General features: G+C 36.9%; 1 protein-coding gene and 1 non-coding gene across 4 annotated transcripts; one reads left to right on the top strand and one right to left on the bottom strand.

Moving 5' to 3' along the window:
• The first annotated feature begins 13308 nt into the window (after positions 1 to 13308).
• On the top strand, positions 13309 to 13469 carry LOC140893914 (U1 spliceosomal RNA). The gene has a single exon (XR_012153474.1). It is a non-coding gene; the product is annotated as a U1 spliceosomal RNA (small nuclear RNA).
• Positions 13338 to 21241, bottom strand: LOC140886914 (uncharacterized). 3 transcript variants are annotated; one of them, XM_073293831.1, is made up of 10 exons: positions 20958 to 21241; positions 19557 to 19935; positions 19186 to 19410; positions 18821 to 19080; positions 17306 to 17517; positions 16659 to 16784; positions 14882 to 15058; positions 14408 to 14545; positions 14114 to 14176; positions 13338 to 14020 (listed from the first exon to the last, which is right to left on the bottom strand). In XM_073293831.1, exons 1-10 carry the CDS (start codon positions 21130 to 21132, stop codon positions 13844 to 13846), a joined length of 1932 nt encoding a protein of 643 aa, XP_073149932.1. In that variant the 5' UTR covers positions 21133 to 21241; the 3' UTR covers positions 13338 to 13843. The 3 variants fall into 3 exon arrangements, with proteins under 3 accessions (XP_073149932.1, XP_073149931.1, XP_073149933.1); XM_073293832.1 differs by having other exon boundaries at positions 13853 to 14016; XM_073293830.1 differs by having other exon boundaries at positions 13338 to 14176.
• Between the last annotated feature and the right edge of the window lie 833 nt (positions 21242 to 22074).

The raw sequence follows: 22074 nt of genomic DNA, 5'->3' as shown, positions 1-22074 counted from the left end.
CTGAAAATAAAAAAACCTCATTTAGGAGGAAAAGAAAACTAAAAGATGACAGAAGGGAAAATAAAGTACTGCATTTAAGAAGATTGGTGATAAGATGAAAATATGAGAGAGACATCGGCAACTCTGTGAACGAAGCCAAGGCCTTGTCTTTGCCACAACAAACACTCCACGTCAAGTTTATTGACAACAGCCGCGCCACGAAAATTTGAATGAAATTATATCTTATTTTTTGGCCTCCTTCGTTAACTGGAAGTTTAACACTAATTGTTAGTAAAAGAAAATAAAGAGAGAAATCTATATAATATCTCCTAAGAATATGAGAATTGTAGATACCTGAAATATGAGCAGAAGATTTCTAGATTTGGATGGAAGAGAAAATGAAAATGAAAGAAAAAAAGTGCATGATGAAGAGAAGCAGAGAACGTGGATAGTGGGATAACATTTTAGAGAACTAAAAATATATTTATTTACTAAATTAACTGATTTCACATTTTTGTTGGGATAAACATAATCTGAATTTTTTTTAAAAAAAAGGTAATCTAATAGATAATCGGTTTTAGAGAAAATTAAGAAATTGTAATCAATGTGGATTGAGAGCAAGAAGACACGTTTCAACTCCAAATTGGGTGTGTGGTTTAAAATTTAAATTTTTAATGAAGTGTAAATTAGTCTTAACATTAATTTGGACATAACAGTTAGTTTAAGATGCTTAGCAATTATTAAATAGTAAGGATAGTAAGGATAACAACACTGTTAAGTTCGTTGCCTGTTCAAAATACATAATTCTAGTTTTATTTACAATCATTGAATGATTATTTTGTAAATAATTAATATTATTACTTAAAATTATTTTTATTATCTTACGAGTGTCATTTATTTCAAAATTAAATTTTATTATAATATTAATATTTCATTCGTCTCACTTTATTTAAGCTGCATTTTTTTTTTCATTTATATCAATTATATAGTTCAATTTTTCATATTTAGTGTTATCTCTCCAACTAATTTACCAATTTTTTTAATTAAATTAATAGCAGTAACTACTTATACAAGTTTTTTACCTTATTAAAATCTTCATTAAATAAGGATAAAATGAGAATTTGTTTAAAAATTTATATTTCTAAATACTTTCTTGATTTACATGACGCAAACCTAAACGAGTGAGACGGATGAGTATTATTATTTTTAAACGTTTACTTTTCAACGGTTATCTTGCAATCACTACATTATATTGATTGAAAATTACATTAATTGACGATAGATTTACATTAATTGACAGAAAATTTGGAAATTTATGTGGATATTGTGTAGAAAAATTGAAAACATCGGAAACTTGGTGGAATTTATGAATTTTGGAAAGATGCATTTTCTTTTTACGTATTTGTAGAATTCATGAATTTTCTAAAAAAATCATCTGTTATTTTCATCCATATCGGAAAAAAAAAGATTATATAAATAAATATACAAAATGAAATTAGTATGGTAGAGATAGTAATAAGAGATTTTGGGAGTGATTTATAATATAATTTGTACAAATTTATGAGTAGTTATAGATGATTTTTTAAATTTTTTTATTAACATAACCGTTAACTATTGTGTTATTCATTCAAATTTATTGAAATAAATTGTGAAAATTTTAAAAATATACTTTTTTTTTAAAAAAAAAGAACTATTGGTTATATTTTAAAACATAAAATTTAATTTAAATTTGTTTAATATAAAAGGGGAGTATTTTTCTTTAATAAAATTGTACGTGTTCCTTTGAAACCGTAAATTAGATTCTACATGTACAGGGACTGACCCAAAGAATATCTAAAAATATTTGCATTTTTTTTTTGGTTTTACAATACAATGATTTTATATTAAAGTAGTGCGTAAACATGTATGGTAAAATTTTTCATTATGTTTTTTGGGTGGTATGACATCCACTCACATTGCTTTTAACACCAATGGGGTGTTAAAAAAAAATGCAAATGTTTTTATGTTTTTAAGAGGGTGTTCGGATTGATGAAGCACATGAGCGTTTGACCATTGGTCAAAAGTTCAGTCTCCATGCTAACATTTTATTTGGTGAGTATGTCATATTAGGGGAGTAACTGTGCGGTTTTTTCGGTTTTTTTTTTTAAAAAAAATCAAACCGAATTGCCATATGCGATCGGTTAATATTTTTAAAAAATATAATCACAGTTTTACATGTAGAATTAATTTACGATTTCGGCGGTTGCGGTTGTTTGCGATGTTTTTCTTTTTTGAATGATAAATATTATAACATATATTCAAATTGATTCGAAAACAATGACAATGTAATGTTTGTCAAATACAAAATATAACTCAAATAGTAAAAAAATAAAACTAGATAAAACAATAACCAAGATTCAAAACTAAGTTAATAATTGAGTACAACAAGATACTCGCAACAAAATGATATTTGCAATATGTCGCCATTTTTATCTTAGTTTCAATCTTGAAACAAAATATTTGTAAATGAGTAAATATTCTAACAAGTAAAATACTAATTTGAAGAATATTAAAGAAGGATGTGATTTTCTTTGTAGGAGGAATAATTTTCAAGAGAGTTGAAATATATTGAATGATAATTTCTTTAATTGAGTAAGTTGTTTATAAATTATTATAATCTTAGACCAAAAACTATGGCAAGCAGTTTAGGTGTTGTGGTTTGGTGCGGTTCAACCGAACGATGTATGTGGTACGGTTTATGATTATTGTTTTTCATCGCGATTTTTAGAAATAAATTGAAAAATTAGTGCAGTGTAATTTTGTTTGGGCGGTTAAGGTGGTTAATAAAAAAATTCGATAACTCCTATGTCACACAACATTTACATCTTATCCAGTGCAGTTTATCTGACTAACGTGATTTGCATTTATTTACGTTAATCTAAGGGTTTACTTAGTACACATTGAAGGATAGAGGTTGCGAAATGAGCCTTGAAAAAAAGTTTTAATAGTAATTATTTTGGTGAAGTGTTTTTCTGTTGGAAAAAACTGGCGAGTTCCCAGACCAATTACGATTGATACCCGGTGCAGCGGAAGTTTAAAAATTTTTCATGGAACGATTCCATGGTGTGGGTATCAACCATACAACGATTGAATTATTTGTGTGTAAAATTTAAATAACAATTAAATAAATTTTACCTCAAATCTCGCAACGAGATTAATGGACACCAACAGAACAATTCTGCTCTTGTTGTCTCTCCCTGGAACCGATGAACGCCTTCAATCAGGTCCACGAACAGAGGTTTAATCCCTCTGATAGATTGCACTAGAAAATCTATCAGAAGTTTTCTGCGAAGAGATTACACGAATCTGATTCGTTATTCCTGACCGCGATTCAAAATCACAGACCGGAATTTTCTCGGGCAGAGCAAAGGGAGGGGACGGCCGAAAACGTTTTTGAGAGAGAAGGGTTTCGAAAATCCTGTCTCAAAAATTATGACCTGTTGTGTGTAATTTCTGTACTGAAATAACTTATTTATAATGCAGGCCACTAACACCTTAGGGCCCATTAGTCATAAGCTGGGGCCCGACAAGCAAAGCCCGCTCGTTCAGAAATTAATATAAAATTCATCGTGACTCCGATTGATGAAACGATTTCACCAATGTGCACAGAAACCATTTCTGCACGTTTTAAAGTCAAAATAAATTTTCCTGAATCCGAATTCAGTGGTTTCCAAAAATGTCCATCCCTATGTCATTTTAGGAAACCCTACTCCCTTACTCTTAATTAAGAAGTCCAACTCCTTAGTTCATTAAATTTAACTCTTTAAATTTAACTATCTCAACGGGGATTAAAACTCCATTACACTGTGTGACCCTCAATGGTTCAGGGATACAGCTAGCCGTGGGCTCACAACTCCTTGTGACTCGGAACAACACTTTCCGACTTGCCCAACGAATCATGGTAAAGCGCCTAGCAACATCGCCCCATGATTCCCTAGGTATCACTGATAGTGCCTACAAGAACCAGTAGATTTTGGTTAGCGTACAGTACGGTCCCTTCATCCATATATCCCGATCGAATCAACAACCATTGGTATATCGAGAGTCGCTCAAGATTCGATAACTATGCAATGCATCTTGAAGATCAAATTAGTGACATCGCATGTGCTACTAAGAAACCATTTCTTAAATCACATCAAGTACTCTGGCCAGAGATTTGTCACACTAATATCTCCTCAGATCGCATAGGATATCCACACTCGCAAGTATGTGGTGAATCCTTGACAACAATGCATTGACTCCTATATGTGTCGTAACTGTACCCAATCTCGACACCTGATGACCCCCTCAGAGTCGGTAAACGAGTCAAAGCACAGTACTAGCATATAGAGTCTCCATGATGTTTCAAGTCGTAAGGACTAATGGTGTACAACCAAAACCGCGGACTTTATCCACTCGATAAGTGATAACCACTTGGAAAGTCCGGATAGGGTAGTTCGACTATTCATCCTATGAATATCCATTTGCATGCTTCGAACATCTCCATGTTCCCTACCAATGAAACGTGGTACTCCGCATCGCAAATGCTAGTCTCAAACTCGAGCGATCCTTATCCTTATTATCGGACGGCTCAATCGACTAGGAACGGTTTTAGAATATACAGTGACTATAAGATGTATTTCATGATAGACATCTCCATGTTCTACCACATCTTACATACACTATAGTATATTCAAGGTCTTTATCAAAACAACAATAGTATATCATAATATAACAATATGAAGTAATATAAAGTCATTGCCATAAAAGTGTAAATAATATTAAACAAAAGATTGTTTATACAAAGAGTCAACAAAGCCCATAGCCACACAGTTGGCTCACTGGGCACCCACTCTTACAATCTCCCACTTGCCCTATAGCCAACTAGTCATACTACGTAGACCCATTGCTTCGCGATGTTTGTCAAACAATGGTCCTGGCAAAGGCTTAGTAAGTGGATCAGCGATATTGTCTGCAGAGGCCACTCGTTCGACACTGATGTCTCCTCTTTCCACAATCTCCCGGATTATGTGGTATTTCCTCAGTACGTGTTTGGATCTTTGATGAGACCTTGGTTCCTTTGCTTGAGCAACGGCACCCGTGTTGTCGCAGTACACCGGGACTGGACCAACAAATTCAGGAATGACGCCCAACTCTTGGACGAAATTCCTCATCCAAACGGCCTCTTTAGCAGCAGCTGATGCTGCAATGTATTCAGCCTCAGTGGTGGAATCCGCTGTGGTGTCCTGCTTGGAACTCTTCCAAGAGACAGCACCGCCATTGAGCATGAACACAAATCCAGAGGTTGACTTCGAGTCATCCACATCACTTTGGAAGCTAGAGTCGGTATAGCCTTCCAGTTTGAGTTCTCGTCCTCCATAAACCATGAACATATTCTTAGTCCTTCGCAAGTACTTAAGAATGTCCTTCACGGCTTTCCAATGCATCTGACCAGGATTAGACTGATATCTGCTCGTGACACTCAGAGCAAATGCTACATCCGGTCTGGTAGATATCATCCCATACATGATACTACCTATAGCTGACGCATATGGTACATGTGTCATATTCTCTATCTCTGCATCAGTCTTGGGACACATAGACTTGGATAGAGAAACTCCATGACACATGGGTAGATGTCCTCTCTTGGACCCATCCATTGAAAACCGTTTCAATATGGTATCGATGTAGGTTGATTGAGTGAGTCCTATCATTCTCTTAGATCTATCCCTATAGATCTGTATCCCAAGAATGTAGGATGCCTCACCCAAATCCTTCATCGAAAATCTACCTGATAACCATATCTTTGTTGACTGCAACATCCCTACATCATTCCCAATGAGTAGGATGTCATCAACATAAAGTACTAAGAATGTCACCGCATCCTTAACTACTTTCTTGTACACGCAAGGTTCCTCCGGGTTCTTGATGAAACCAAAGTCTTTAATTGTTTCATCAAATTTCTGGTTCCAACTTCTTGATGCTTGTTTTAGACCATAAATTGATCTCTGAAGCTTGCATACCTTATGCTCGCTTCCTATGGATGTGTACCCCTCAGGCTGCTTCATATAGATTTCTTCCTTAATGTCTCCATTAAGAAAAGCAGTCTTCACATCCATTTGCCATATCTCATAGTCATACCATGCAGCTATGGCAATAAGGATTCTTATGGACTTGAACATAGCAACTGGTGAAAAGGTTTCATCATAGTCAACTCCTTGCCTTTGAGTATAACCTTTCGCCACCAATCGCGCCTTGTAGGTCAATACCTTACCATCAGGCCCAAGCTTTCTTTTGTAGATCCATTTACACCCTATTGGAACAATTCCATCGGGAGGATCCACTAAAGTCCAGACTTGGTTAGTATGCATCGAATCCAATTCTGACTGCATAGCTTCAAGCCATAAATTCGAATCCGCATCAGAAATTGCTTCCTTGAAGCTTCTTGGATCACATCCAATGTCGGGTTCATCTTGACCCTCTTCAAGAAGAAGACCATATCGAACTGGAGGTCTAGAAGTCCTCTCGGATCTTCTAGGTGCAGGCGTGTCCAGCAATGGTTCCTGAGGTGTGGGATCGTTATTTTGTATTTCGGGTTCTTCTCGAACTTCTTCGAGTTCCATCATCTCGCCTTTCTTATCCAATAAGAACTCCTTCTCCAAGAAGGTGGCATTCCGCGAAACAAACACCTTTGTTTCAGCAGGATAATAGAAATAATATCCGATTGAATTCTTCGGATACCCCACAAAATAACACAGGCTGGATCGACTATCCAACTTATCTCCCACTGTCCGCTTCACGTAAGCAGGACATCCCCAAATCCTCAAGTATGAATACTTAGGAGCTTTGCCATTCCATAACTCGTATGGTGTTTTGTCCACTGCTTTAGTGTGGACGTTATTCAACAACAATACCGCCGTTTCAAGCGCATAGCCCCAAAACGAAGGTGGAAGCTCAGTGAAGCTCATCATGGATCGAACCATGTCCAACAAAGTTCGATTACGACGCTCCGATACACCATTAAGTTGTGGTGTCATAGGAGGAGTCCACTGAGAGAGAATCCCATTCTCTTTCAGATAGTCCAAAAACTCGGTACTCAAGTATTCTCCACCTCGATCCGATCGAAGTGCTTTAATACTTTTACCTAGCTTGTTTTCTACTTCAGCCCTGAATTCTTTGAACTTTTCAAATGCTTCAGACTTATATTTCATTAAATATAAATACCCATACCTAGAATAATCATCAGTAAAGGTAATGAAGTAGGTGTGGCCATGTTGAGTCCCTACTCTAAATGGACCACAAACATCTGTATGGATCAAATCCAACAGATTTTGACTACGTTCAGGCTTCCCCTTAAAAGGAGATTTAGTCATTTTCCCTTTTAGGCAGGATTCACAAGTAGGTAGAGAGTTAATATCAGACATATCAAACATGCCCTCTCCCACTAGCTTGTTCATCCTCCTTGAGGAAATATGACCTAGTCTAGCGTGCCAAAGGTTTGCCGGGTTTTGACTATCGATTTTCCTTTTGTTTGTTGTCGCCGGTTTGTCAATACAATTCACTGGAACGTCTTTTAGTTTTAAATTATATAGATCGTTTTCAAGTTGTCCATTTCCAATTAAACATTCATTCTTGTAAATACTGCAAATCCCATTCACAAAATTACAAGAATAACCATCTCTATCAAGCATAGAAATAGAAATAATGTTTTTAATTAAATCTGGCACAAATAAAACATCTCTCAACAATAATTTAAAACCATTCTGCAAAATCAAACAAACATCTCCAATGGCCGTAGCTTCAACTCTGGAACCATTCCCGAGCCTCAGCTGGGTCTCACCCATTCTAAGCCTGCGACTTCTTGTCATCACCTGCAAATCATTGCAAATGTGAGATCCACATCCGGTATCCAATACCCAAGAAGTATTAAGTGACATGTTTATTTCGATATAGAACATACCCTTTGCAGTTCCCAACTGCTCAAGATACTCCTTGCAGTTGCGCTTCCAATGACCCGGCTTCTTGCAGTAATGGCAAACATCCTTGGATTTTCCATCGTTTGAAGCCTTTGTCTTTTGCTTCTTCTCGGGTTCCACTTTCTTGGGTGGGGCAGAACGTTTCTTGCCCTTCATACTTGGCCCCTTCTTAGCAGAAGATGAGGAGCCCACCAAGAAAGCTGGCTTATCCTTCTTAAGTGTGGATTCATATGTAACGAGCATATTGACCATCTCTTCAAGGGTGGCCTCTATCTTGTTCATATTAAAATTTATCACGAATCCATCAAATGAAGAAGGAAGAGATAGAAGCAGCAAGTCCACATTGAGTTCATGCTCCAACACCAAATCAAGGGTCGCTAACTTCTGTATGAGCCAAATCACTCGTACCCCATGATCACGGACCGAAGTCCCTTCACGCATGCGGCACGTCATCAACTCCTTAACAGTAGAGAACCTTTCAGCCCTCGACTGAGCCCCAAAAAGTTCCTTGAGTTGCGTGTGAATGTCAGCAGCATTCACCGTGTCCTCAAATCGCCTCTGGAGTTCATCAGACATCGAGGCTTGCATATAGCATTTGGTCTTGATGTCATGGTCACACCATGCATCAAGTTTGGCCAATTCCTCCGGACTTATGTCAGCTGGTGCTTCCTTCGGAGGTGCTTTCTCTAACACGTAGAGCATTTTCTCCGAAGTTAAGACAATCTTCAACTTCCGGAACCATTCCGTATAGTTGGCGCCAGTCAGCTTGTTTTGTTCGAGGATCGAGAATAAAGGATTTCGCGAATTCATTGTATGAAATACTGAAAAGGAAAAAACAGACATATATCAATGATTGTTTAACAATTTACTAAGACATAAAATAGGCGAATTTAATTTTATGAATCTCACTCCCACTATTTTAACGATTTCACCACCCTCTAGTGAAAACGGGAAACTTTTCCTTAGTGAGAACATGGAGTCCAATTGACAAACTTATGGTCCCGAATAATATCAGCCAACCATAATTCTCAAAAGGTAGAGCCCAATTGCTTCCAAAGCAACCCCCATGTATTTACCTCATGTCCAATAAGGGCCCAATAATATGACGCCGTTTAAAGTGACATGTCAAGATGACCCATCAATATTAAGTTGTGATGGACGGTCGCCATGTGGATCCCCCAATAATATGAGCCGATCCCATGGGAGTTCCACCCAACTTACAACATTTGTCGATCCAATGTACAGCTTTCCGACGAACGGGCCCCCCCAATAATATGAGCCGGACCGTATCCGCGGGTAGCATCACATACATTGACCGTTGATGGAAGGTGGGAACATTTAAACAATATTTAAATTTCCTTTATTTATCTTGATATGAATTTTAAATCATATTTAAAATGAGGGATTTTATTTATAAAAATATTTGTCTCATCATTTTTAATTTATTGCATGCATTGCCGGATTCACGCAATTTATGTCTAAACATGCATACAATCATAATATCACATATTATATAGGATGATCGATTCCATTTCTAATTGACCCGTGGTTGCCAATCACGGGTCTTAGTCCAATCCTAGGTAATATGCAGTATGCAAATGCAATCCTATTACATATGCTTCCAATTTACATTTCTTCAGTCTTCATTGTCTGCTGGGCCCACCATCTTCAAATCTTGATCTCCCACTAAATCTAATGTATTTACAATTAAATAACAATGACAAGTAGGGGATACATTTTTAGGGGTGGGAACGGGCTATAAACCAAGCCCACTTTTATTACATATGACATTCATATCGGGCCATAAACCAGGCCCATTAATAAAACCAACAACAATAAAGACAAAATGTAAATTCCTAACATACACCTACAAAATTGGTCATGGCAATCGATCATCCTTATCCAATAACATTTAATTCAAAATTAATTTATTGGATAACATGCTGTGGCAATTCAAATTTAAACAAGATAAAATCATATTTTATATATAAAATCACATTTCACATATAAAATCATATTTTATCTCCATATCAAATAAAATCATATTTTATCTATAAAATCCAATTTTACAAATAAAATCATATTTTATCTAATATATCATAAGATCATATCTTATCATCAATTGTACCAAAATAATTGATTTCAAAATTCAATTTACGGATAAAATATTAAAATTTTCCAAAAATTCAAATTTATCCAAAATCAATTTTAAAATTTACGGACTCGAACAATTCGATCCGAAATCTCGTGAACCAATCAAAAACAATTTTTGACCGGACCAAAAATAAAATTTTAAATATTAAAATTAATAAAAATTAAAAATTAATTTTTCCCGCGGGCCACCCGGGACACTCCCGGGTCGGCCCGCACCCGGGGCGCGGGCCGGGGGCAGCCCGGCTGCCCCCTTAGGGCGGCGCCGTGCGCTGCCCTGGGCGGCGCCGAGCGCCGCCCTGCGCAGCGCCCAGCGCTGCGCTGGGCAGCGCCGAGCGCCGCCCTGCGCAGCGCCCAGCGCGGCGCTGGGCAGCGCACAGCGCTGCCCTGGGCGGCGCCGTGCGCCGCCCTGGGCGGCGACGGTCGCCGCCTTGGGCGGCGCTGTGCGCCCCCTTTGGGCGGCGCCGTGCGCCGCCCGGGGCAGCAACAATTGCTGCCCCACCGGGCAGCGATCCAATCGCTGCCCGGGTTTTGCCCCGAAAAAAATTTTTTATTAAAAATATTTATTTTGTTTCATAAACCGAGACTCAAAAATTTTGTACAATTGATTATTCAATCGATTGATCTGAGCAACCTGGCTTTGATACCACTGTTGGAAAAAACTGGCGAGTTCCCAGACCAATTACGATTGATACCCGGTGCAGCGGAAGTTTAAAAATTTTTCATGGAACGATTCCATGGTGTGGGTATCAACCATACAACGATTGAATTATTTGTGTGTAAAATTTAAATAACAATTAAATAAATTTTACCTCAAATCTCGCAACGAGATTAATGGACACCAACAGAACAATTCTGCTCTTGTTGTCTCTCCCTGGAACCGATGAACGCCTTCAATCAGGTCCACGAACAGAGGTTTAATCCCTCTGATAGATTGCACTAGAAAATCTATCAGAAGTTTTCTGCGAAGAGATTACACGAATCTGATTCGTTATTCCTGACCGCGATTCAAAATCACAGACCGGAATTTTCTCGGGCAGAGCAAAGGGAGGGGACGGCCGAAAACGTTTTTGAGAGAGAAGGGTTTCGAAAATCCTGTCTCAAAAATTATGACCTGTTGTGTGTAATTTCTGTACTGAAATAACTTATTTATAATGCAGGCCACTAACACCTTAGGGCCCATTAGTCATAAGCTGGGGCCCGACAAGCAAAGCCCGCTCGTTCAGAAATTAATATAAAATTCATCGTGACTCCGATTGATGAAACGATTTCACCAATGTGCACAGAAACCATTTCTGCACGTTTTAAAGTCAAAATAAATTTTCCTGAATCCGAATTCAGTGGTTTCCAAAAATGTCCATCCCTATGTCATTTTAGGAAACCCTACTCCCTTACTCTTAATTAAGAAGTCCAACTCCTTAGTTCATTAAATTTAACTCTTTAAATTTAACTATCTCAACGGGGATTAAAACTCCATTACACTGTGTGACCCTCAATGGTTCAGGGATACAGCTAGCCGTGGGCTCACAACTCCTTGTGACTCGGAACAACACTTTCCGACTTGCCCAACGAATCATGGTAAAGCGCCTAGCAACATCGCCCCATGATTCCCTAGGTATCACTGATAGTGCCTACAAGAACCAGTAGATTTTGGTTAGCGTACAGTACGGTCCCTTCATCCATATATCCCGATCGAATCAACAACCATTGGTATATCGAGAGTCGCTCAAGATTCGATAACTATGCAATGCATCTTGAAGATCAAATTAGTGACATCGCATGTGCTACTAAGAAACCATTTCTTAAATCACATCAAGTACTCTGGCCAGAGATTTGTCACACTAATATCTCCTCAGATCGCATAGGATATCCACACTCGCAAGTATGTGGTGAATCCTTGACAACAATGCATTGACTCCTATATGTGTCGTAACTGTACCCAATCTCGACACCTGATGACCCCCTCAGAGTCGGTAAACGAGTCAAAGCACAGTACTAGCATATAGAGTCTCCATGATGTTTCAAGTCGTAAGGACTAATGGTGTACAACCAAAACCGCGGACTTTATCCACTCGATAAGTGATAACCACTTGGAAAGTCCGGATAGGGTAGTTCGACTATTCATCCTATGAATATCCATTTGCATGCTTCGAACATCTCCATGTTCCCTACCAATGAAACGTGGTACTCCGCATCGCAAATGCTAGTCTCAAACTCGAGCGATCCTTATCCTTATTATCGGACGGCTCAATCGACTAGGAACGGTTTTAGAATATACAGTGACTATAAGATGTATTTCATGATAGACATCTCCATGTTCTACCACATCTTACATACACTATAGTATATTCAAGGTCTTTATCAAAACAACAATAGTATATCATAATATAACAATATGAAGTAATATAAAGTCATTGCCATAAAAGTGTAAATAATATTAAACAAAAGATTGTTTATACAAAGAGTCAACAAAGCCCATAGCCACACAGTTGGCTCACTGGGCACCCACTCTTACATTTTCCAGATCTTAAAATGATCCTTCACATATTTTTGTTTTAACAAATACAATTTGTTCTTAAAGTTAATCTTTAAAAAAGGAAAAATCATTGTAAAAAAATTGAAAAACAAAATATACACCATACACGGTATTCATATGATTAGGTTACGTCTACGCACAAGTGTGTACATAATGACTAATACAAATAATGTATATGCACTCATGTACATATGAAAGATTGCTAAAAAAATAAAAAAACTTTTGGGTGACATCTGCTTTGTGGTTTAAACTCTAATTTATTGTACCGTGAATGCTCTGGTGTTAAATGAGTGTTTCATTTTGAGTCATTTATCAAGTATATTAATTATTTTTATACAACAATTATTTCATAATTAAATATTAAGTCTAGTTTTTAGCTGTATTTGTATTTATATAAATATAATATATAAATAATAAGCTCCATAATTATTGTACTTATCGTTATCAATAAATATCATATCCCAGGCAAAAGATTTGGAAATCGAGTGAAAGCAGGCACGCCGCACGCACCTCCATTTTCATCACAGAAAGGTAAATAAAGAAAAGAGAAAAGGGTGGTTTTTACAAAATGGTTATCCCACATCGTTTCTGAGAAACTAGGAAAACAGGAGCTTGAGTATAAAAATAAACCGAGGCCGATTGTGCTACATACTTACCTGGACGGGATCAATGGGCGATCAACAAGGCCCATGGTCTAGGTTGGCGACCTCTATTGCACTTTGGAGGGGCGCCCGCCTAAGGTCGGCCCAAGTGGTCGAGCCTACGTCATAATTTGTGATAGAGGGGGCCTGCGTTCGCGCGGCCCCTGCCAAATCTTAGTACAGATTCCCCGGTTGTAGTCGTGATTGTTTTTATATTTATTTTAGTAGAGAGTGCGTGAATTTCTGAAGGGAAAAGGTATGGTTTGAGAGGTTTTGAAGGGAAAGAAACGAGGAGAAAAATCAAAACGGACTTCGAGAAATGGAATCAAACGCACGATAACATTTGTTTTCAAACAAAGTTTATTTGTTTCTCTTCTTTCTCCAACTCCCAAACTAAAAAATACATCATTTCTCTTATCTATCATTCCTGTTTTCCTTTCCTACTTCCAAAACTAAGCCAGAAGCAGAAAGAATTAAAAAAGAAACTTTACAACCTGTATCATTGTCACTCTACCTTGCCTTGGGGCAAAACAGGGTAGTTTTCATACTACAACAGTAGTTTTTTTTAAATCAACAATACTTCTTTTGTCAGACATGATTCTCTCAGTCGCTCTCCCAGAAGCTTGTGTATTTTTGCTGATAATGCTTCTTCTTCCTGAGTTTCTCGCCACACTTCGCTGCATTATACGAACCGGAATTCCGCCCAAATCGAAGTCTTCCTTGAGTGATTTTGTCAAGAATCTCAGCTCTGTATCTGATAATTGAATCTTCCCACTCATAAATGCTACAAAAGTAGGTGGGCGAGCCTTTACCTGAGTGAAATACTTTATCTTCGGTTGGGAAGAATTGTCTTTCCAAGAATGCCGACTCATAACCTACACATGAATCCCACATCTATATAATAAATTTTTATTACGTATGTCTTCAGTGAGACGGTCTCACGGATTGACCGGATCCATATCTAGAGTGAAAAACATTATTTCATAGGTCGCGTAGGAGATTCGTCTCACAAAATTGAACCATGAGACAGTCTCATACGACTTTTTGTGAATTAATTTTGTGTTATTATTCCAGTGATGCAAATGAAAGGGAGGAATCAGCAAAACCTTGCGTAGCCAGCGGTTAAGGCGAGCTGTTGGCAATCTGAGACACCATTTCTCATACGTTTCAACGACCTGGCGCATCACAGCAATCCGCCCTTTTCCCTCAAGTGCAGAAACAAATACCACAGGTATCCCACTCACCTGCATGCCGAATTACTTCAATCATGCAAGGATGATAATTCAAATATGACAATAATCAAATATTTGGCATTCCAGTGATTTCCCTTATTTATAATCTTCCAAGAAGGTAAAGTCTTGCACAATATTAAAGAAGAAACCATAATGTAAAAATAAATTGAGTTACTGAAAATTAATCAAGTAACAGGGAACACAATACCTCTGCAAAATTTAGGAAATTTATTGCAAGGAAACAGGAAAACTTTCCAAACCTCTAGTCTTAATGTTTAAAAATTTACATGAGTGACCAACTAGGAGAATACTTTTACTATTTTTTTTCTACACTGAGTAGCGAGAGACCTGTGGTATAAGCGTTTGAATTTCTTCAGACACAACATTGACGAGGCTCTCATAATTACGCTTCCCTTTCAAAAGATCAATCTTGTTGACAACAACGACCAAGCCTCGCCCTTCTTCCACTGCTCGTCTTGCTATAACTACTTCACTATGCTTCATGCTTCGTCTACCACTTGCAATCTAATCAACACAAAGCCAAAAGGATGATGGAATATGTCACATTTATGATCACAGTTCAAAAAGCTCAATCATGGTACAACTTATCCGCCTCACCTCAATGTAATGCATGGTATTGAAGGACTGCAAACAACTAAAAAGAAAAATGTAAAAGGACATGGTTTATGCAATCCCAAAGTAGAACCATAACCGGAAAGCTGAGACTTCATACTTGCAACCTTGAATAAGTTGAGATGTAAAATAAATTAATCTGCCAATAGGAATATGAAGAGGCCTCAACTTTATGACACATCGATTATTCTCTTCTTATGGTTTGGAGGTTTAAACATTTGTCAAATGTTTGAAAACCGAAATGTAATCTTGAGTTAAATAAGCACGAACCTCATGACAAAGCACTCTACATTGTAGATATCCACACACAAATAAAAACAGATTCATTAATATATAATTGGAAAAAGAAGGGCGAGATTCCTTGACTACCCCAAGTTTTTCTTCGTCATTGTATTTCAATGAATTTGATGCATGATTAAGGCATACATCTTTTCTGATGAGCAGTCGAAAAACTATTTTGCACCCATCATAATCATTATTATTAATTTGCAAGTATAATTCAAGTAAATTTCGCTAATTAACCTAATAATTAACAAGAATGTGTACATACAGAAAGAAAAGGTCACTTGTCCTACACGAATGTACTCAAGCTACTGACCGCCCTATAATAATTAACAAGAATATGTGCGTACAGAAAGAAAGGATAAAACTTATCATGCACAAATATACAGAGCTACCGAAGGGCATGGAAAGGAACTGGTTCTGCACGTTTCCCAAGCGAAAACAATATTACTGTTTGGTAGAATTGTTGGAGAGACAAGTATAAGAAAATTAAGTATTTTAAGAAAGATCATTATTTGCATTCCACTTTGTACTACTCTCACTCCAATTAATAAAAAATGGAATAATTTTATTTCCAAAGTGAAGTTTATATAAAATAAAGAGTGCCAATAACATTGATCTTTAAGAAATAGAAAAGAAGATTAATACACTATTATGTTATAGGGAAAAGTGTTTTAGGAAACAAAGAGACATACCAAAGAGATCAAAATAGTTACTATAGGAGGAGGCTCTTAATTAATAATACAAGTATATGTGTAAAGAAGGGAGCAAAGAGAGAGAACTAAATTGTCACAAAATCACATTTTCTGGATTCCTGACCGTAACAAGAGTATGCTTCTTTCAAATGGTTGCTCGATATGGTTCAAATATGCAAACTTAATGCATTCTTGAAGGTCGGCCAATTGATTTGGTGTCTAAAAATAAACTTTAGTCTTTATGCAATTGAACAACCCCTCATTGAAATACAACCAGCAATGATGCATTTCAGAGGTTTCAGAGGGTGTATTTTACTATTTTCCATGAATGTCACTCCTTAGACTAACAAATCAATTTCTAAATGATATTTTCATCCCTCAAATCAAAATCCCTATAAACCAATGCTGCTCTTAGTAGGTTGCAGCACGATACAAGAAGTGAAAGTGAACAAAAGAGCACCATATAAGAATGTCAAATAAAACAGACCAACAAATGTCAACTAAATCTGACAAACCTCTTCAGCATCCAGAACCAATGCAACCACATGGGCTCTCATCAGATGTTTCCTTGACTGCATTACACTCAAAGATGATGGTCCTTTCTCCTGTCTCGTTCTCCCCAACCAACCTGCAGTGTCAACCTGAACCAATTTTTTTTTTAACCAGAGAAAATTGTGCATAACCAAAACTTGAGAAAAAATTCATTTTTGTGAAACGAAGACAGGGTGCGAACAGCACATATTCTATGCATTATATTACAAGAAGATATGCGTATTAGAGGATAAAGTAATTGTACGCAAGCATTAATCCCACTAAATTGATTGCATTAGGGAAGACAGTCAAGAGACTGCTGAATCACTTACCACATGGAGAATAGTACCCAATACAACAGAAGACATTTTATCAGCCATTAGAAAGAAACAATAGTTAGGTTCATTAGAATGAGACATAAATGTCTGGCATACTTGAAACCGTAAGCTTGCATGGATAAATATCAATAAGTGAAAATGAATGCCGCAGTAAACTCGGTATTTTGGGCAAAAGGCATATCACTGCAATGAAAGAAGATAACATCGTGCCATTTCCATTTAATGGCATAAAATAAGACGCTGCCCCTTGCTTGCGTCAAGTAAACAACAAGAGTAAGAAATTTGAAGCTCACAAGGAATATGTTTCTCCCTTCATACTGAAATTGAACTCGTACTGAGTCTCTGGTCAGACCAGCTTCTGGTCCAACTAAAACACGATTTTCCTGTAATATCGAATTCAGAAGAGTTGATTTCCCGACATTTGGTCTCCCTACAATTGCCAATTGCATTGGAAGCTTAGAATGAACATCCTCATTTTCTGAAGAGCATGTGTATATTTCTTCTTCTGGAAATGGAAACACAACATACTTTATGTTGATGATAAACTTTCAACTAATTAAAATATTTAAGAAACAGATAGTGTATTCAACAGGCCGCACTATTTTAAGTCACAACACAACCGGCAGACTGTGGGCAACCTTTTGAAGAATTATTTTAACAACCCATTTACTACACATTAGAATATTTTAATCCCAGGACATCACATGTTAAAGAGGTGCTAAACACTAAGAAATAGTTAAATACGGTCAACTAGAAAGCAATAGCCATGGCAAGTTCCTTCTATGCATTTGAGTTACCATTTTCAAATAAACTAAGGGTAACATCTTCGGAACATTCAAGCTTCCCAAATTTCTGTAAGTCATCTAATTATCTACACGAGATGTAACCTCTCCATTTAATTAGATGGGAGATGACATTGAGTGTTTTCATTTCTTGATCCTCGGAAAATGCACTCTGAATCCAATACCAGTAAAATTTACTAGGGATTGCATTCCATTTTTCCTCCAACTCCGAAAAATCCTTGATCTTAGACATTTAGTGACTCTTTTCCATTTAACATACCATACCTGTTGTTTGGATAATCAAGCAAAGTTGTATACTTGAAACAATAAGCTGCATCAGTTACTTGTCTACGTTGGAAATGTTCTATTCTTAGAACATAAATAACAAGTTTTTTTTATTAAAATAAAGTCTACTAGCGTTTGCACAGCTCTTGTATTCTAAAGTTTCCACTACTTGATCAGAAATATCTTCAAAATTTTAGCAGTTTAGGGGGAAGATTCTTGGAAATCTGACCAAGTTCATTGGAGGATCTCAAAAGCCAGCCATAAAGAGCACACAGGTAGCCGGACCACCAAAGTGAGACTAAAAGGAGAATCTCCTATATGCTACTTTCAGACTACAGCTGTCTATGTTTCGGATCAGTAAAAAAGAAGTTTAAATGGGATCATCCTTATCAAATATTATAATTAATTAAGGTTTACAAATATATATATATATATACATATAGAAAATCAATATGATATGATAAGAACTAATCAATGTAGTATGACGTCCGACAATTCTTAATAACCAGAAAGTTGGCTGCAGAAATAATCCCTTCAGTCACATGAAAAAGTTACTTAGACATATGAAGGCTAGAATCAAATATAAATTTGTTGTGTGCTAACAAGCATAAAGGCAGCCATATCTGCCTATCTGGTCAGTTAGAGAAGGAAAGAAAGCAATAAATGAAATCAAAAAATATAATGGAGAAATTCATTTCAATTTAGACGGAAGGCCCAGAAATTGATTGATTAAACAATGACCAGTTATGAAGTGGAGAACATAGTTCTCAAGCAGTGGCCTCAAAGCACTATATAGCTCTGCCATTCCCATTCCAGTTTCAGCAGACAACGCGATGGGGTCCCCAAACCCGAGTCTGTAAGCTTCACCAGCAGCAGAAGCAAGAGACCCAGTAATTTCATCAAGCAGCTCAGCTTTGTTCATGACCACAATGATTTTAAGTCCACTGGCATGTTTTCTTAACCACTTTCCAACATCCAAATCCATGGGCTGTAGTCCATCTCTAGACTTGATAAAAATTTGAAAAGCTAATTTCGTGAGGGAGGAAGCGAAAGAAAGCAATGCAAAAATAGTAAACAATATTCTAAAGTTTATCAACAAGATCAACCTGGCATCTATCATAAAGAGTGCAAAGTGGGCCCTTTCCAGAATATTTCCAGTCATTGTCGCAGTTCGGCCAAGAACAGAACCTGAAGAAGCCTCCGCCTCCAAGCCAGCTGAATCCAAAACACGAAACCGCAAATCTCCCAATTTAGCAACACCATCTCTTATATCGCGTGTAACATGGTCATTAGGAGTGTTGTACACAAGAGCCTCCCTCCTTTGAATCAAACTATACATCCAACAAATCAACTTAAACTGCCCATCTATTATATCTCAAAAACTAAAAAAGTTCTCCTTGTTCCAAAAATAAACCATATGAATTTTAGATGTTCCCTTGACTTCAATTTATCAAGCCAACTATATCGAAAAACTAACCGATTAAATAATGCCGACTTTCCAACATTGGGGCGTCCGATGAGGATGACAGTTGGAAGCTTTTCAATATTAATTTTGGTGAAATCAACTGATCTTAGAGACACAGGTTTAGCAGTTGGCTCGTCAACATAATAATTATAATCATCAATGACCTCGAGCTTCTCCAATTTTCTGCTAGCATCAATAGAGGATAACGACAAAGTAGAATCCAACAGTTCATTTGGGATTTCATCTTCTAACATCGTACAATAATTGGCCACATGTCTCCTCAAAGAAGTATGATATACAAGGAGTTCTCTTCCACAACTAAACCCCAAACCTGTTACTCCAACGCCTTTTTTTGTCACTGCGTTCAATACCAATCCCAAAATGCACGATCCTGAAATACAGGGGAAAAGAATTCAAAATCTCAAACACCTTGAAATAGAGGTTACAAACATATCATTAACACGGGAAGACGAGACATGATTTAAACTCTATTCCTAACAAAAATGGGCAACACGTGATTTGGATGGTTATTCAACAAATATGTTCAGTTAAGTGCATAAAAGTATATTCAAAACGTAAAAAAACAATGAATCAAGAGGCAGAGTAGTTCTAAATTTGAGAAAGTGAATCTATAACTATCCCAATTTTAGCTAAGGCGGCTTTGGCAAGCCGCAAAGAATGTTAAGAAGATACTAAAAAATGGAAAAAAGAAAGAAAAACCTTAATAGTCATTCTATGTTTCACTTTGGATTTTTACTACAATTCCTATCGATCCCGTCACCTTGGAGAATCAACTTGTCCTCGAGGTGAATATCATAGCAAATGACCAAACAAATGACAACTCGGGATATTTTCTTTACGTCTCACCTATAAATCTTTGAGCCCTTGTGCATCTACGTCCGATGCTTACAGAAGAATCCATGGACAGGTGGATAACAAATGTTTTTAATAACCGCTCTCCTTTTTTCTAGGTTTTCTTTTCTTTAAAGTAAATGGCACCGAATTTGAAGAACAAAAACCCAGTTAACATCTGTCTAACCTAAACTCATCCTCTTCGGTCTATTCTCTTCCTCTTTATTGACCATGTTTCTCATGGTTCAGAAAACGGTGGATAGAAGAAATTGTTCAAGGAAATATTTAATTGATTAGCGAAAGGTCCCAAAAAAAACCATTGAGCCTCAATGCAATGACAGCGGCATTGTAGTTACTACTACTAATAGAACCGAATTCAGCCAAATCATAACTGTACCTTTTGGTGGCATCACACTTCAAATCGATTAAACCAAATACAACTCCAGTCCAACACCTTAAATGCATTATTTGCACGTATAGGTACATAAACACGACTAACAATCAAAATGCAATGACTTTCTCTGAGTGAAATTCAAGAAACAAATTGGAAGCAGAAATTACCGTTCTTGTAAATGATTCCACGTCTAGCATTTAAAGGGGTCCTCTCACAATCTCTAAAAGAATTGGATATTGGGTTGTTTATGAAATTTTGTGAGCGGCCGAGACTTGACTCTAAACCAACAAGGCAACGATGGCTTCTGCGAGCAGAAACAGCATTAAACCTTGATGCAGACATTCCCACTCTAAAACTTTGAAGACGCCGCCATAGCTTTCATCCCAAACTTTGAAGTCTTATCGTATCAGTTTTGATGCTGTGGGATAAAAAACCTTTCTTCACTGTCACTGAAATTCATCGGCAAAGCTCAGCTGAGCAGCTGACTGGGGTTTGGGTAAATCTCAAAGGTAGTGGGTTAGGCCCGTGTGGCGACCCAGACTGACATAACTGGGTTGGGCTAGTAATTTCATGGTTAACATGGTGAGTCGGCCCACCTCATTCCAATTCAGCCCGTCAAATCTGAAGCAAGATTGGTTTGGCTCATTAGAAATTAAAGTTCACAACAAATGAAAAATACAAAGTTTGCAACTCGAAAGTTATTTTGTGAAATCCTTAAAAAGAAAAAGCGTGTTTGATTCCATGGATTTTATGAAATTTGGCGAAAGTTTACAATATATATGTAAAATAAAATATTGTAAATATTATATTCGATCATATTTAGCAATCTCACTTCATATAAACTCTTCAATAGAATTTAATTAATAAATAATAAATTAAACAGAACATTTAGAAGTAGAATAATTATATATTATATCAAACCATATTAACTTTTGAATACCACATTAATCTACATAATCATTTTTATTATATATTTTATCTGTTCCGATTATATAGTTCTATTTTTTTCACGCTGATTAATAGAAATCAATGGAAAATCAAATTGTATAAGTCAATAAGGGAATTGAAGGTTCTAGATCCATGTAGAATGATCTAGAACATTATGAAAAAAACATTAAGGTTCTAGGTTCGTGCGAAAAATTCTAGAACATCGTGTACAAGACTTTAACATTCTATGTTCATGTGTAATGATTTAAAATATTGTGGAAAGAGTTGGGTCTAGAAAACATTAGTGACATTCTAGCAACACGTGAAGACTATGAGAAAAATTTAGACGGTTCCACA

This window comes from Henckelia pumila, chromosome 3 (assembly GCF_033568475.1).
Source record: "Henckelia pumila isolate YLH828 chromosome 3, ASM3356847v2, whole genome shotgun sequence".
In the NCBI taxonomy this organism is placed as follows: Eukaryota; Viridiplantae; Streptophyta; class Magnoliopsida; order Lamiales; family Gesneriaceae; genus Henckelia; species Henckelia pumila.
The sequence above is the reverse complement of the archived record's forward strand: the minus strand, read 5'-3'. Positions and strand labels throughout refer to the sequence as shown.

Bases quoted from the DNA above. Each gene is read 5' to 3' on its own strand.
- LOC140886914 (XM_073293830.1), bottom strand. From the start codon at position 21,132: ATGTCTGCATCAAGGTTTAATGCTGTTTCTGCTCGCAGAAGCCATCGT. The intron at 19,936-20,957 runs GTAATTTCTGCT...CCTGTATTTCAG, and splicing joins TGGAATCATTTACAAGAACG to GATCGTGCATTTTGGGATTG. The intron at 19,411-19,556 runs GTTAGTTTTTCG...TTGGATGTATAG, and splicing joins AAGTCGGCATTATTTAATCG to TTTGATTCAAAGGAGGGAGG.